The following is a 16121-nucleotide window of genomic DNA, read 5'->3' as shown; positions in this document are numbered from 1 at the left end:
AAGGTATCACGGGATATGGAGAGAAAGCAGGAATGGGGTACTAAAGTTGCATGATCAGCCATGATCATATTGAATGGTGGTGCAGGCTCGAAGGGCTGAATGGCCTACTCCTGCACCTATTTTCTATGTTTCTATGTGCTTCCAATGGTGGAAGAGGACCGCAGGAAATTCACTCTTCAAATGAGCTGGATCATGTCCCCATCGAAAGTCCACACATTTACACTTTCCACCGGGAGTGGGGGGTGGCAATGGACAGGGGAGCGGAGGGCTGATTTTCCCTTTACCCTTCCCTAGTCTGGAGGCACTGACACCCAATTTAATGTCTCTATTGCAGCCTCGGCTGAGAGCAACTAATTTAACACAGACCAAAGATCAAATCTAGATCCTTTCTGGTCAGTCTGGCTGAGGTCCACACGAAGAAAAAGCACAGATTTACCAGCAAAACCACTAGTGCTTCATTGATATAGTTAGCTGGAGTTTGCTGTAAAGAGCTAATGGATAGGTACTGAACTAACTACATGACGATGAAACAACCATTCTGGTTATTAATGATAGAAAAGATGAAAATCGCTTAGTATTATATCTATTAGCTTTTGTTCATACGTGACTTGGTGTCAGCAAGCATCTGAGTTGAGTTTCCGAGCTGCTCCATTCGATGGCTGATGAAATTAGAAATTCATTGAAACATTGTAGGAAACTACGCTTCACCACTTGATGATACGGTAGGCCAACACTGCACCACTGAAGCATCTGAATGCTCCCACTCCAACTGAGAGACATGAACGACTTGCATTTATATAGAGAAACCTTGTAAAGCACAATTACAGGCTCCTTGCTACTTTCTGTCCCTGTGATTTATTTGTAGAGACTGGCCAAGATTTTTATTCATGCAATTTGTCCAAATATATTAGGCTATAAACATGGAAACATAGAAAATAGGTGCAGGAGTAGGCCATTCGGCCCTTCGAGCCTGCACCACCATTGAATATGATCATGGCTGATCATTCAACCTCAGTACCCCACCCCAGCCTTCTCTCCATACCCCCTGATCCCTTTAGCCGTAAGGGCCACACCTAACTCCCTTTTGAATATGTCCAACGAACTGGACTCAACAACTTTCTGTGGTAGAGAATTCCACAGGTTCACAACTCTCTGGGTGAAAAAGTTTCTCCTCATCTCAGTCCTAAATGGCTTACCCCTTATCCTTAGACTGTGTCCCCTGGTTCTGGACTTCCCCAACATCGGGAACATTCTTCCTGCATCTAACCTGTCCAATCCCGTCAGAATTTTATACGTTTCTATGAGATCCCCTCTCATTCTTCTAAATTCCAGTGAGTATAAGCCTAGCCAATCCAGACTTTCCTCATATGTCAGTCCTGCCATCCCAGGAATCAGTCTGGTGAACCTTTGCTGCACTCCCTCAATAGCAAGCACGTCCTTCCTCAGATTAGGAGACCAAAATTGTACACAACACTCAAGGTATGGTCTCACCAAGGCCCTGTACAACTGAAGTAAAACCTCCCTGCTCCTATACTCAAATCCCCTCGCTATGAAGGCCAGCATGCCATTTGCTTTCTTTACTGCCTGCTGTACCTGCATGCCTACCTTCAATGACTGATGTACCATAACACCCAGGTCTCATTGCACCTCTCCTTTTACTAATCTGTCACCATTCAGATAATAATTTGCCTTCCTGTTTTTGTCACCAAAATGGACAACCTCACATTTATCCACGTTATACTGCATCTGTCATGCATTTTCCCACTCACCTAACCTGTCCAAGTCCACCTGCAGCCTCTTAGCATCCTCCTCGCAGCTCGGACTGCCACCCAGCTTCGTGTCATTTGCAAACTTAGAGATATTACATTCAATTCCTTCATCTAAATCATTAATGTATATTGTATAGGCCATAAAAACTTTATTAAATTCATTTTTGAAACGTACTTTCAAAATATTTATGGTAATTCTCTCAAGATTCTGGGAATTTCTTTAAAAGCAAAGCTTCAGTTGTGTTTGGCTCCATAATTTCTTTAATGGTGGGTTATCTTTCTCAGGATCATGACCAGCGAGGGGAGTGTTACCCCCAAAGGGAGGGAAGCAGTTCTGAGAAAGTCATTCCAAGCTGCTCCTCCCCTTTCTTCTAGCAACCATTTAGGCTGTGAAGGAGAGGTAGGCCCTCTGCACCTGCCCTTGCTTTATGAGAGAATGGTCAGGAAGAACTCGGGGTGCAAATGGCACAATATAGGGGCCGAAATCCCCTGTCGTCCCAGTTGGGGGCGGTAACCTCTCCAGGACCAGACATTCTGAGCCCGGTGCGGAAGTCCCCCGTCCGCCCCCCCCCCCCCCCCCGAAAGCGAAATTGCGGTTACCACCCCTCACAGGAAGTGAGGCACAATGTTGAGTGCTCTACTTCCTTTCAGGGCAGAATCGGGACGCTGCGAGCTCTGCAAGCCCTTTGATGGCCTCCACTGGACCACCACAGCCCAGCACCCAAACTGATTGCCGGGCTGCATGATCGCGGGCCGGACCCTGGGGAGGGGGGACGGGGGGCGGGGGAGGGAAAATGACAGCGCGCAACACAGCGCATCTCCCCTTTAACTTCTGCCCCAAGGTGAGCGGGCGGCCTGGTTTGCGATTCATAAATAAATTGTGACTAAATTGTGCAGGACTGATTTCTTAAAAACTATTAAAGATATTAATTTAAACAGTACGGTGCAGGTTCCCCCCCCCCCCCCCACCAAAATATTAAACCTATTTTGTATCATCGGATACAGATGCCACCCCATAGCATTAGATATTGTAATCCCCGACACCAACAAATGACCCAGAAACACTATAATGTGATGCGTATTTGAAAACCATCTGTAGGAAACTTTGGTTACAGGAACTATCTTGCTGCTGAGGACAAATGTTACCTGATGGCTATTATTACGAGTCAGTTCTAAGAATCAGTCCACGCTCTATATGGTTTACAATGATGCGAAAGGATGTCCTGCTGCCATTGTAATGCAACCACTGACCTTTATTCTCCTCTTGGTGACAACTAAAAATACACAGTAATTCTTATGAATACGGTTGGATAATGCGATAGGTGCCAACTATAAACAGCGCAGTTTAAAAGAAAAATGCTGTTAATTATTAAAGCATCTAGTTTGTCCATCATGTTTTTTTTCTGCCTCTCTGTTTTTAATTGATGTTATTTTATCTCCTTTCCCTTTAGGTTATTAACATGCCTGCCACTTGCTTCCACTCCTCTGTCAATGGCTGATCGAAGATGTGACATAACTTGCCATCTTACCTTCTGGGGCTTCTATTTTTTACAATTGAGATCAGCAACTTGCACTTTGAGGAAAGGTGGTCGCAAGCCCAATTTTCCCACTTTTCCCATTTTTTTAGGTGCAGAAGGAAATTCAGCTTTAAGAGCTGCAGACTCGCATTTGGAAATTCTTTTCAATGTTAACTTTTTTTCAGAAGATGGTTAAGCTGTAAGGGCTAAAAACTGTTTATTTTTATTTCAGTTTAATTTTTTTCATTTCCGAAGGAGATATCGCTTGACAAGATTTGGTTTATTAAGCTTTTCAGAATGAAATGTTTCCACACTGGTTTTGCCTCAACCCTTTAGCTCTTTAACCCTCAAACCACGTCCAGACTGCTGTTTGTATCTGGCCCTGCTTTTCTTAGTTTGTCCTTCATTTCAAAATTCTCATCCTTATTTTTAAATCCCTCCATGACCTCGCCCTCTCCCTGTTGAGTCCTTAACTCTTAAACATAATCACACGAGGCACGTACTGCAGACACAGTCACTTTGTGACCTTCACCTTTAAACCAGGACCAAGGAGTCTGGCCCTGCGAGGGACCTCCCCTTATATACCTGAATCTCCAGGTAAGGAGTGTCTCCCAAAGTACACCCCACGTGGTCAAGGTGTGCATTTCTAGTAAGTATGTACAGTATGTAGTGGTTACATGAGGGCTACAATTGTATAAGGGTTACAGTAGTATGCTGGTTACATATGTGACATCACCTCCCCCCTCATGTCTTTTTGACTCAAAGGTTAAGTCTATCAGGTGGTCGATGCTCTCTTGTGGAGCGCCGCAGTTGAGGCTCTGGTGGCTGAGCCTTGGCATGCGTTTCTGTCACCTGAGGTGATTCAGGCCTGGCCTGTCCGGGCTGGCCACAGGGAATGTACATGCTGGTGATTGTCCTTGTTGCTCATCCACTGGCAATGGTGTGGTTGACATCTCATGCTCTTCTTCATGTTCATTGGTGTCTATACTGAACCTTTTCTTTACTTGGTCCAAGTGTTTGTGGCATATCTGCCCATATTGAGTCTGACCACTATGACCCTCTTTCCCTCTTTACCAATTACGGTGCCCTCCAGCCACTTGGGTCCCAATGCATGGTTGAGTACAAATACTGGATCATCCATTTCTATACACCTCTCCCTTGAGTTACGATCGTGGCACTCGGTTTGGGACTGGCGCTTGCCCTCAACAATGTCTGCCAGGGTTGGGTGGATGAGGGACAGCCGCGTTTTGAGCATACGTTTCATGAGGAGTTAACTCCCGTGAGCGAGTGCGGCCGGGACCTATAGGCCAGCAGGAGGCGCAACAGGCGGTACTGCAGAGAGGGTCCTTGGATGCGGAGCACGCCTTGCTTTATGACTTGGACCGCACGTTCCGCCTGGCCATTGGAAGCCGGCTTGAACGGCGCCGTCGGGACATGTTTGATGCTATTACCCGACATAAACTCCTGAAATTCATGGCTGGTGAAACACAGGCCATTGTCACTGACCAGAATGTCCGGTAAGCCGTGGGTCGCGAAAACCATGCGCAGACTCTCCACGTTGATCCATGTCGTGCACGAGTTTAATATGATGCACTCGATCCATTTCGAGTATGCATCGACAATTATCAAGAAAATTTTTCCCATGAACGGGCCCACATAGTCCACGTGAATACGTGACCAAGGCTTGGTGGGCCAGGGCCATGGGCTGAGCGGGGCCTCCCTGGGGGCGTTGCCCAGCTGGGCACGTGTCGTGCACCTGCGAACCCAGTGTTCCAGGTCTGAGTCAATCCCTGGCCACCATACATGTGACCGGGCAATGGCCTTCATTAATACGATGCCAGGGTGCTCGCTGTGGAGTTCCCTGATGAATGCTTCCCTCCCCTTCTGGGGCATGACCACTCGGCTGCCCCATAGCAGGCAGCCAGCTTGGATGGAGAGCTCATCCATCAGTCTCTGAAACGGTCTGACCTCCTTGGGGCATGTCCCGTGCGTGGGCACCCAATCCCCCGTCAGGACACATTTCTTTATCATGGATAGGAGGGAGTCCCTGTTGGTCCAGAGTTTGATCTGGCGGGCTGTGATGGGGGAGCCTGCGGTGTCAAAAGCCTCAATGGCCATGACCATCTCGGTGCTTTGCTCCGCCGCCCCCTCGGTGGTGGCCAGTGGAAGCCTGCTGAGCGCTTCAGCGCAGTTTTCGGTGCCTGGCCGGTGCCGTAAGGTGTAGTCATACACAGCCAGCGTGAGAGCCCATCGCTGTATGCGAGCTGACGCATTTGCATTGACCGCCTTGCTGTCGAACAACAGAGAAGTTAACGGCTTGTGGTCCGTTTCTAACTCGAACGGTTTGCCGAAAAGGTATTGGTGCATTTTTTTTACAGAATAAACACAAGCGAGTGCTTCCTTTTCGACCATGCCGTACCCACACTCTGCCTGGGAGAGCGACCTGGAGGCATAAGCCACCGGTTGGAGTTGTCCTTCTCCATTACCCTGCTGCAACACACACCCAGCCCCGTATGATGATGCATCGCATGTTAAAACTAGTTTTTTACAGGGGTCATACAACGTTAACAGTTTGTTAGAACAAAGCAGGTTCCGCGCCCTGTTGAAAGCCCGTTCTTGACAGTCCCCCCTAAAACCATTCGCAACCCTTACGCAGGAGCACATGTAACGGCTCCAACAATGTGCTTAAGTTCGTCAGGAAGTTCCTGAAATAGTTCAAAAGTCCCAGGAACGATCGCAACTCCGATGTGTTGCCGGGCCGGGGCGCAGGATGGATCGCCTCCGTTTTGGATTCGGTGGGCCGGATCCCATCTGCGGCAATCCTCCTGCCCAAAAACTCGACCTCTGGGGCCAAAAACTTGGCCTTCTTCAGCCGCAGGCCTACCCGGTCCAGTCGGCGTAGCACCTCCTTCAGGTTGTGGAGGTGTTCCTCGGTGTCTCGACCCGTTATTAGGATGTCGTCCTGGAATACGATTGTGCCGGGAATGAATTTCAGCAAGCTTTCCATGTTTCTCTGAAAGATGGCGGCCGCCGAACGGATGCCAAAAGGACACCTGTTGTAGATGAATAAACCCTTGTGTGTCGGGATGGTGATCAGAAGCTTGGATTCTTCAGCCAGTTCCTGAGTCATGTAGGCCAAAGTGAGGTCCAATTTAGTGAACAGCTTGCCACCTACCAACGTGGCAAAAAGGTCCTCCGCCCTTGGGAGCGGGTATTGGTCCTGCAGGGACACCCGGTTGATGGTGGCTTTGTAGTCACCGCAGATCCTAACCGAGCCGTCCACTTTAAGGACAGGAACAATGGGACTTGCCCAGTCACTGAATTCAACGGGCGAAATTATGCCCTCTCTGAGCAGCCTGTCCAGTTCACTCTCTATTTTCTCACGCATCACGTACGGCACCGCTCTGGCTTTGTGGTGCACTGGTCTGGCATCCGGGGTGATGCGTATAACTACTTTTGTGCCCTTGAACGTTCCGACACCGGGTTGAAACAGTGACCCGAATTTTTGTAGTACCTGTGAGCATGAGCTTCACTCCACAGATGAAATGGCATGCACACCCCCCCATTTCCAGTTCATCTCAGCTAGCCAGCTCCTTCCCAAAAGCGCGGGGCCATTTCCCGGAACATTCCAGAGTGGCAGCTGGTTCTGTGACCCATTGTGTGTTACCACCACGTTTGCACTGCCTAGTACTGGAATGATCTCTTGGGTGTACGTCTGTAGCTGCGTATTAATTTGTTCCAGTTTGGGCCTGCTAGCTCTGTGTGGCCATAGTTTCTCAAATTGTTGTGCACTCATGAGGGACTGGCTAGCTCCCATTTCCAGCTCCATGCACACCGGGATGCTATTCAATAAAACTTTCATCATCATGGGTGGCGTTTTGGTGTATGAGCTGTGGACGTCAGCCACATGAACCCACTGAACTTCAGCATCCATGGCTTTACCCCAGGCATTGTCCTGCACTGCAAGCCCCTCGCCTGATTCCTCTGTTTCATAGATTAGCCTTGCTACCGGCTGTTTGCAAACCCTAACCAAATGTCCTCTGGTATTACAATTCCTACAGACGAACTGCTAGAATTTGCAGCTTTCTTTTCGCATAATGTCTGCCCCCGCATCTCCAGCATTGGCTGAGATAGTTGTTCACAAAAGGACTGTTAGCAGGCATTCCTCTCTGATTGTTCCCTTGTTTGTTTCTAAACTCTCTGATGGTGGGTGTTAATGGTCCCCTTAATGGCGTGAATTGCCGCTCCCCTCTCCATTGTCCCTGTCGGGGCCCACCTTAGAGTTGGTTTCAGCTTGGGCAGTTACAAAATGCCTTTGTCTGACTGCTGCAGTTTCGAAATGCCTTTGCCTGACTGCGAGATCTTGAGCCGCGTTAATCACATTAATTCCTTGGTCCATCGCCACATTGGACCCAGGACTACTCGCGTAAATTAGCTTGGTCTCTTCTTCCCCGGTTATGAAAGTTTGAGATATCAATGCTGCCCCTTCTAGGGTTAAGTCCTTGGTCTCTATGAGCTTCCTGAAGATCCTGGCATGGCTAATGCCCTCAATGAAAAAATCCCTTAACATCTCCTCCCTGCAGGCGTCTGAGAACTTACAGAGGCTGGCCAAGCGCCGCAAGTCTGCCACGAAGTCCGAGATGTTTTGCCCTTCCCGACGTCGGTGTGTGTAGAACCGGTGCCGGGCCATGTGTATGCTGCTCGCCAGTTTTAAGTGTTCGCTGATCAGCTGGCTGAGCTCTTCAAAAGACTTGTCGGCCAGTTTGTGGGGTGCGAGCAGGTCCTTCATCAGCGCATACGTTTTTGTCCCGCAGCTTGTTAGTAGATGCGCCCTCCGCTTGTCAGCTGCATCCTCTCCCAGCCAGTCCTTCGTGAGAAAGGTCTGCTGGAGTCTCTCCACAAAATCGTCCCAGTCCACCCATACAGTAACGTTCCTCTGAGCTACCGATGGCCATCCTCTGGGTTCAGTGATTCCCGTTTCCCGTTGCCAGGTGTTGAGTCCTTAACTCTTAAACATAATCACACGAGGCACGTACTGCAGACACATTCACTCTGTGACGTTCACCTTTATTACCGGGACCAAGGAGTCTGGTCCTACGAGGGACCTCCTCTTATATACCTGAATCTCCTGGTAAGGAGTGTCTCCCACAAGTACACCCCCTGTGGTCAAGGTGTGCATTTCTAGTAAGTATGTACAGTATGTAGTGGTTACATGAGGGTTACAATTGTATAGAAACATAGAAACATAGAAAATAGGTGCAGGAGCAGGCCATTCAGCCCTTCTAGCCTGCACCGCCATTCAATGAGTTCATGGCTGAACATGAAACTTCAGTACCCACTTCCTGCTTTCACGCCATACCCCTTGATCCCCCGAGTAGTAAGGACTTCATCTAACTCCCTTTTGAATATATTTAGTGAATTGGCCTCAACTACTTCCTGGTTATAACTATAAGGGTTACAGTAGTATGCTGGTTACATACATGACACTCCCTATCTCTGTAATCTCCTCCAGCCCCACAATCCCCCAAGATGTCTGCCCTCTTCTAATTCTGCCCTCTAGAGCATCCCTGATTATAATCGCTCAACCATTGGTGGCCGTGCCTTCTGTTGCCTGGGTCCCAAGCTCTGGAACTCCCTGCCTAAACCTTTCCGCTTCTCTACCTCTTTTTCTTCCTTCAAGACGCTCCTTAAAACATACCTCTTTGACGAAGCTTTTGGTCACCTGTGCTAATTTCTACTTATGTGGCTCGCTGTCACAATTTTTTTTCTCATAATACTCCCGTGAAGTGTCTTGGAACGTTTCACTGCGTTAAAGGCACTATATAAATATAAGTTGTTGTTATTGTTCATGTTATTGCCCTTTTACGAAAATGAGAATGCATTGCCCTTTCAAGAATCCCATAATGCTTTCTGAAGTCACAGCCACGAAGGCTACTGCTGGGACCAACGCCACCAGAACTGCATTCCACAGTGAGTTCAGCACTGGGCTAATGATAATTAGTCCCCAGCACCAACTTTTCGGTCCTCCCAGTGCCATCATTTATGGCGGCTGTTAACCCCCAGGCACAGTGGCACCGGCAGCTTTTGTGGCGACCACAAAGTTCTTGCCCTTGCTTGCATGTCAGGGTTTAACACCTCTCAAGCACACCACACAAACAATGAACTGCTTAGAATTGCTATTTTTATAAATTTGGCAGCCATTGTGTCCAAAGCAAGATCCCTCAAACAGCAATGAGACAAATGACCAATTAAGTTGTTTCTGTTCTTGGCTGGGGGAGCAATGTTATATAGACTGGGAGAACTCCCCGCTCCCTTTCGAATAGAGCAAAAAGATATTTAACATCCATCAACATACTGAAACAGGCAGTCAAGAGTGTTGAGAACTGACTTATCCTTCAATTTACCTGTTCTGGCCTTATTCTTGACCCTTCTCTATTCCATCAATAGAGGAGTGAGATAGAAGTCCTGCCTCCCAATGAAGAGGGTTGAAATAAAAGTGTTCCCTTGTGGACGAAATAGATTTAATGAAGGGCCATGTCCAAAACGCTCTCCAAAGTTGAAAGACTTGCTGTGCATTTCTAGCAGTTTCATTTCAGATTGACAGCATTTACATTTTCTTATTTTCATCTCCGAAGAGAGACAAGATCACAGGAAGTGGTGCAAATGCTAGTTTGCAGGGCCAATAATCTTGGTCACGCTGCTGACCTGAGGCCCAAAAGTTGCTTAGCAACAGAGCGCAGAAAGACTTTCATTTAGCTTGTGGTAGTTGCTCAAGTCAGAATGAATATGAAAATGAATATTTTTGTTATGACTAACACCAAGTCAAGGAGATCTGAACCAACCAAAGAAAAGCTAATGGTTTTGGGTTATCAAAAGAACTTTTGGGATAATCTCCTTGAACTCAACTAGCAATCCTTAGTGGATGTTAAGGCTTATTATCAAAGAAAGAAAGACTTGCATTTATATAGCGCCTTTCATGACCACCGGCTGTTTTATAGCCAATGAAGTAATTTTGGAGTGTAGTCGCTGTTGTAATGTGGGAAATGTAGCAGCCAGTTTGCAGACAGCAAGCTCCCGCAAACAGCAATATGATAATGACCAGATAATCTGCTTTTTATTATGTTGATTGAGGGATAAATATTGGCCAGGACACAGGGATAACTCCCCTGCTCTTCTTCAAAATAGTGCCATGGGACCTTTTATGTCCACCTGAGAGAGCAGAGAAGACCTCAGTTTAATGTCTCATCTCAAAGACAGCACCTCTAACAGTGCAATGTTCCCTCAACACTGCATTGGAGAGTCAGCCTAGATTTTTGTACTCAAATCCCTGATGTGGGAACTTGAACCTGCAACCTTCTGACTCAGAAGTGAGAGTGCTACCCACTGAGCCACAGCCGAATCAGAACTAGATTGCGAGAACAATCATATTGATTCAGGTGCCTTTCTTTCTACATAACTGATATTATCATCAAATGCCACTCTTCAACTGGAAAGTACTGTGGGAATTGAGAGTTTGAACTCAGAGATACATAGTCCTTCAGAGTACCCTATACACGTGAACTGTGTTTTTGCCGAGGACCCATTGATAATGTGCACCCCACACGTATCAGTGTCTTTCACCCATCTTTCATGGTTGCAAGCAACATTCACAAATATGCAAAACACTTTTAAAATTAAGCATAATTTATTCAAAAATAATATGCACAAACTGTCCAAGTATAAACATTAACTTAAGATTTATAAGTTTTCCTGGGCAGGTGCCTGACACACGTGGGAATCCATCACCGTGATCAAGAGTCTTCAAACCAGACCGCTAAGTAAATCGTTTTTCTGTTTGCCCAATATGGAGTAAATGTTTTCCCCCAATAGGGAAACACCAGACTTACCAAGCTCAGAGAATTTAGGGGCAGTTTTGAAAATATACAAGGGGTATTACAAAGTATTACAAAGTATTTACAGCACAGAAACAGGCAACTTGGCCCAACATGGTCCATGCCGATGCTTTATGCTCTGAACGAACCTCCTCCCACCCCTCTTCATCTAACCCCATCAACATTCAATTCCTTTCTCCCTCATGTACTTATCTAGCTTCCCCTTGAATGCATCTATGCTATTCACCTCAACCACTCCCTGTAGTAGCGAGTTCCATGTACTAATTACTCTCCCGGTAAAGAAATTTCTCCTGAATTACTAATTGGATTTATTAGTGACTATCTTATATTTATGGCTCCCTAGTTCTGGTCTCGCTCGCAAGTGGAAACATCTTCTCTACATCTACCCTATCAAACCTTTTCATAATCTTGAAGACCTCTATCAGGTCATCCCTCAGTTTGGTAAGCGCCTAGGCTTAGGGAGTATTTGCAGCTCGAGTTCAATCTGCTCAACTATATGGGTTATCAGTTCCAGAGCATTGGTAAGCTTGCCTTTGGTTGTCTAATTAAGTCCACGCTACCACACAGGGTATTGGCTTGCAGAAATATCTAGGGTTGAGTGGAAGGAATCTCAACCCACATTGACACGTCTGACCCTCTAGATCCCATTAATGAACTGGTTGGTCAATAATGCTGGAATACTGCAGACCTGACTGGCTCAGGTCTAGGGTGACAGATTCTGCAACAATCGGTTGATTCATCATCAGGCATGTGATCTTGCAGCGACCTTGTGCCCCCAAAAAGACCCACTTACCACTCACTTAGACCACTAGCAAGCATGGTTTTGAGCCTTCACCAGGCGGACAGGAGGTACTTGGAATTTACCCCAGTGACAAGGTGAGCAGCACAACTCACCACAAAATGTGTGAGTGCACTGCCACTGACTATAGCATGGATATACGTCATACCCAAACAGCCAAACAGTGGTTCCACCAATGAAAGATACAGTAACTATTTGCCTGTCTACAACCCAATCAAGGTAGACACCACAGCCTGATATATGAAAATAATACCTGCTCTCCAGGTAACCCCTTCCAGTAATTGTCATCTCAAGCCTCAGTGTTTCCACATTAGGTACAGGTGGTGTATGCCTTCAGCATGGTGGAAAGACCTACCAAGGACAATTGGTGGTGTGCTAGCCATCTCGATGCTCTGGACATCCTAGTCAAATGCCATGTCCAAGGCCTAATTATTCCCGGCTATTTAATCCAGGTCCTCAGGTAAGGGGTTTTAAAGGAGGCTCAGACTATCTCTCCAGGTTAATTAGCGAGAAGTGGATGTAGGCTTGACCCTGTCTGCCCTGCAACTATTTCCCATTTTTGACGCAAATCCACATCACAGCTTGGTTTTGAGCTTGATCACATGCATCAACTTCCATTGCATGCCAGTAGCTCCAAACCACAATGGTGAACTGTTTGGACATTTCTATACCTTTATGTTACATTCTACATTACAACAGTGACTACACTCTAAAAGTACTTCTTTGGCTGTGAAGCGCTTTGAGACGTCTGGTGGTCATGAACGACGCTATATAAATGTAAGTTTTTCTTTATTTATACTTGTGCCTATTTACATAACAATCACAAAGTGATAATGCACAGAAACCTCATATAGTTATATGAGGCAACATTTTTAATATTTTACATTTTTTTATACACTGGCAAATGCAGTCATACCCAAACCTAATGAAAGCAAATTCTGAATATGATAAAATCATTATCAAGTTCCAATTAGTTTATTACACATCAATAACTGTAAATCTCATTTGTAAAGATCATTCTGACCCTCTCTCCCATCCTTTTCAATATATATACAATAGGGTTCCACTACATGCTTGATTAAGTAAGATACATGTGCTTTAGCTATTCTTTACCCAGTGCATGTCATGTAGAAAATAAATGACAAGCTTACTTAAGTCAATAGGTCTATGAACCATAGTAAATGAAAAAAATGCATTAAAAAATGATCTGTGCAAACTAAAGCTTAAGTAGTCCAAAAAAAGTGTTAGACTGATCAAAGTTAACTGAGGCTGGATTTGACACATTGACATATACGTGGTCTCCTTTGTTTAATTTAAATAGTCCTGCTTGATAGCTGTTTCTGGACCACGCCATATCAATCACAGGACAGTACATGTTGCTCCTGGTTACCATTAGAACAAGGTCTTTAGGATAGCGATCAGTTCGCTTGAACACAGTCTGTTCCAGCAATGTGTCCAATTTGCACTCCAGTCCTCGGAAGTAGACCTTGGAGTAAATTAAGAAATGCCCAGTTTCATCAATGATCAACGCTTGATCTTTGTAACTTATTCCCATTGTGAAAGCATGGCCCTGTAAAGTTTCCCACACGAGTGTATTGGAATTCCTAATGAAGTTCATTCCTGCGATACAATCGTTGCAAATAAAATAGTAAAAGTCAGTACAAATGAGCACAATACAGTTGGTTTGCTGATTATGTGACCTATTGATGCTTGAATAACCTTAAAAACCTGTTTCATAATTAAAAGTGTGCACAGTAAAGAATAATTCCTATGTTAAAACTTTTGTCACCTTCCTTCATCTTTATAAATGATATTTTTCATGTATTTCCTTTATTTCTCCTCTGTCTATTTTTTTCCAATGTTATACAGGTACTTGCATTTCAGTATCTCCTTTAACATCATAGTGTCCCCGGCACTGTACACAAGCAAGTCATTTTTTTGTAGTGTAGTTTCTGTTGTTATGTAGGCAAATCCGGCAGCCATTTTGCACTACCAATGTCCCACACGAACATAAGAAATAGGAGCAGGAGCAGGCCATTTGTCCCTCGAGCCTGCTCCGCCATTCAATAAGATCACAACTGATTCTATTTGGTGGTGTCGGACCATCGAGGAATGCTGACCCACACACCAGAAGAACTCTCTGGTTTTCTTAAATATCACCAGGGCATCTTTAACATGTCTTGAGCCATCAGAACAGGTGATCAGGACTATGGTTTATCGTCTCATTCGAAGAGTCGCACCCCCCCACAATGCAGCACTCCCTCAGTACTGCCTTAGTGCTCTTCCAGAGTCTCACCCTGGATAGTTCCCACAATATTCCATACCAGAGTCAGGTATACAACTGGCTGATCCAAACTGACACATTTTTATCTCAGTCCCTTTTCTTTCATTCTTGTTCTGTAATTTGCAGTTCCCTTTTTATATTTTATACTAATTGTCCTTTATATTGTTTTATTTTTGTTCAATGTATTTCCCATGCCCGTCCCCCAACCATTCCCCCCCCCCTCGCCCCCCACCATTCCCTCCCCCGTCTCCCTCCCCGAAACCCCAGGGTAATCACTGACCTGTGAGGTGTGCAGCAATCTTGGACGCCTTTGGGATTTTTGTAGGTCCTATTAATGATACATATGGATTAGATACAGATAAATAACAGCACAGCCGATCGCAGATAAACAACTTAAAGCTTGGTTCTTGAAATAATCGGGTCTATGTTAGTTAGTAATTTAGACTGATTCAATCATCGACTGGCAAAGCACAACCCAAGTCGATGGCTGATTTGACTTGAACATTGGGTACAATAAAAATTGAATTTAAAACTGGTGCTTTTCACACTCCAGTTCATTTTGAAATGTGCCAAAGTTACATTTGTTTGGTATGTGGCTGTATCACTTTGTTATATTGCCTCTGCTCATTGTCACTATGTTTTATACCAGTTTGTGTACAATCACTTTGCAATTATCTTTCCCTTTTTGAATCTTGAAGTCCGCTGTTTCGTTCTCAAACACTTAAAAAAAAGGTATGATGGAATCTGCATTCTGCCGGACTCGAGCACAATAGCACTTGGATATGAAATATTTTGTATTCAAATGAAAATTAAACCATTTTTATACTCACCAACACGCATTGCTAATTCAGCTTCATCCTCTTGAACCTGATCAAATGAAGACAAAAAGCATTTGATTTTCAAATTCTAATTTCAAGTGAATGAAAACTTTATCTTTCAGTCTTACATACAAAGAAGGACGTACCTGTTTTATTTTGTCAAGTTTCTTTTGGAGTTGAAGTAGGTAGACTGCGGCCAGTGCCAGGCATGCCAATGTGGTCAATACCAGGATCAGAATCACAACAGTGCACACCTTGTGCCAGTCCTTTCTTTTTTTCTTCAGTGTTGGCACGGTTACCGGGTGCACGGGAGCTGCCGGGTAACAAGTAAGGTTTGGATTTCCACCCACGGTGTAAACTTGTGGATATCGGTAATTAGGTTCCATGATCAATCCAAAGACCAGTGTCCAAAGTGTTGTTTGTAGCCCGCAATGTCTGACCTTCTTATTTAGTATTTTTAATTCAGCGAAGAAGAATTCACTGATCTTCTGTCCCTCGTCCGTGCAACTGCTTTGTCACTGTGTGTGGGAGTATCCTCCTCTCTTTATATACGAAGGCCCAATTAGTTAGGGGACCCACACATGGTCTCCTTCCTCCTTAAGCTCACGGAAAGCTGCCCAAAACGTTTCCGTCCAATCAATGTGGGCTTGACAGTGAAAGCCTAAAACGTTCCAACAACAGACGTTTTATTTCACTTTTTCTTAACAATCTGATTGAACCCACAGTGGATCCTGTCAGAATTTCCAAGGTGTTGAGGACGGCTTATGATTGCCACTGAACACTTTCAAACACCCTCTGAGGACATTTATCTTTGCTCTATTTCATGCAAGATCGCCTGTCAAGCCTATTTCTGTTGTTTCCTGTTTCCTGTTGCACAACAAAAATGTGGGTGATTTGCAACATTTCCTCCCCCACATACACAAAACGTGAATGGAATGTGGTGCATGACTCATCAGGGGCTGGTTAAGAAAAAGAAAAGCTCCAACATGATCCCAATATGAATCTAACAATCAAACTGAAATACTAAAAAAGGTTAATGATT

The 16121-nt window shown here is 45.2% G+C and overlaps 1 protein-coding gene across 2 annotated transcripts; it reads right to left on the bottom strand.

Annotated features, from left to right (window-relative positions):
• Positions 1-12880: 12880 nt before the first annotated feature.
• Positions 12881-15899, bottom strand: LOC139268164 (tumor necrosis factor ligand superfamily member 6-like). Of its 2 annotated transcripts, none has more exons than XM_070886209.1 (4): positions 15226-15899; positions 15092-15128; positions 14542-14589; positions 12881-13597 (listed from the first exon to the last, which is right to left on the bottom strand). In XM_070886209.1, the coding sequence occupies exons 1-4, from the start codon at positions 15463-15465 to the stop codon at positions 13194-13196; spliced, it is 729 nt and encodes a 242-aa protein (XP_070742310.1). In that variant the 5' UTR covers positions 15466-15899; the 3' UTR covers positions 12881-13193. The 2 variants fall into 2 exon arrangements, with proteins under 2 accessions (XP_070742310.1, XP_070742311.1); XM_070886210.1 differs by having other exon boundaries at positions 13304-13463.
• Positions 15900-16121: the final 222 nt, after the last annotated feature.

The sequence above is a fragment of the Pristiophorus japonicus genome, chromosome 8 (genome assembly GCF_044704955.1).
Source record: "Pristiophorus japonicus isolate sPriJap1 chromosome 8, sPriJap1.hap1, whole genome shotgun sequence".
NCBI classification, from domain to species: domain Eukaryota; kingdom Metazoa; phylum Chordata; class Chondrichthyes; family Pristiophoridae; genus Pristiophorus; species Pristiophorus japonicus.
Note: the sequence above shows the minus strand (reverse complement) of the source record. Positions and strands in the feature narration are given on the sequence as shown.

Bases quoted from the DNA above. Each gene is read 5' to 3' on its own strand.
- LOC139268164 (XM_070886209.1), bottom strand. From the start codon at position 15,465: ATGGAACCTAATTACCGATATCCACAAGTTTACACCGTGGGTGGAAAT. The intron at 15,129-15,225 runs GTACGTCCTTCT...TCATTTGATCAG, and splicing joins AACTTGACAAAATAAAACAG to GTTCAAGAGGATGAAGCTGA. The intron at 14,590-15,091 runs GTGAGTATAAAA...TATCATTAATAG, and splicing joins TGAATTAGCAATGCGTGTTG to GACCTACAAAAATCCCAAAG.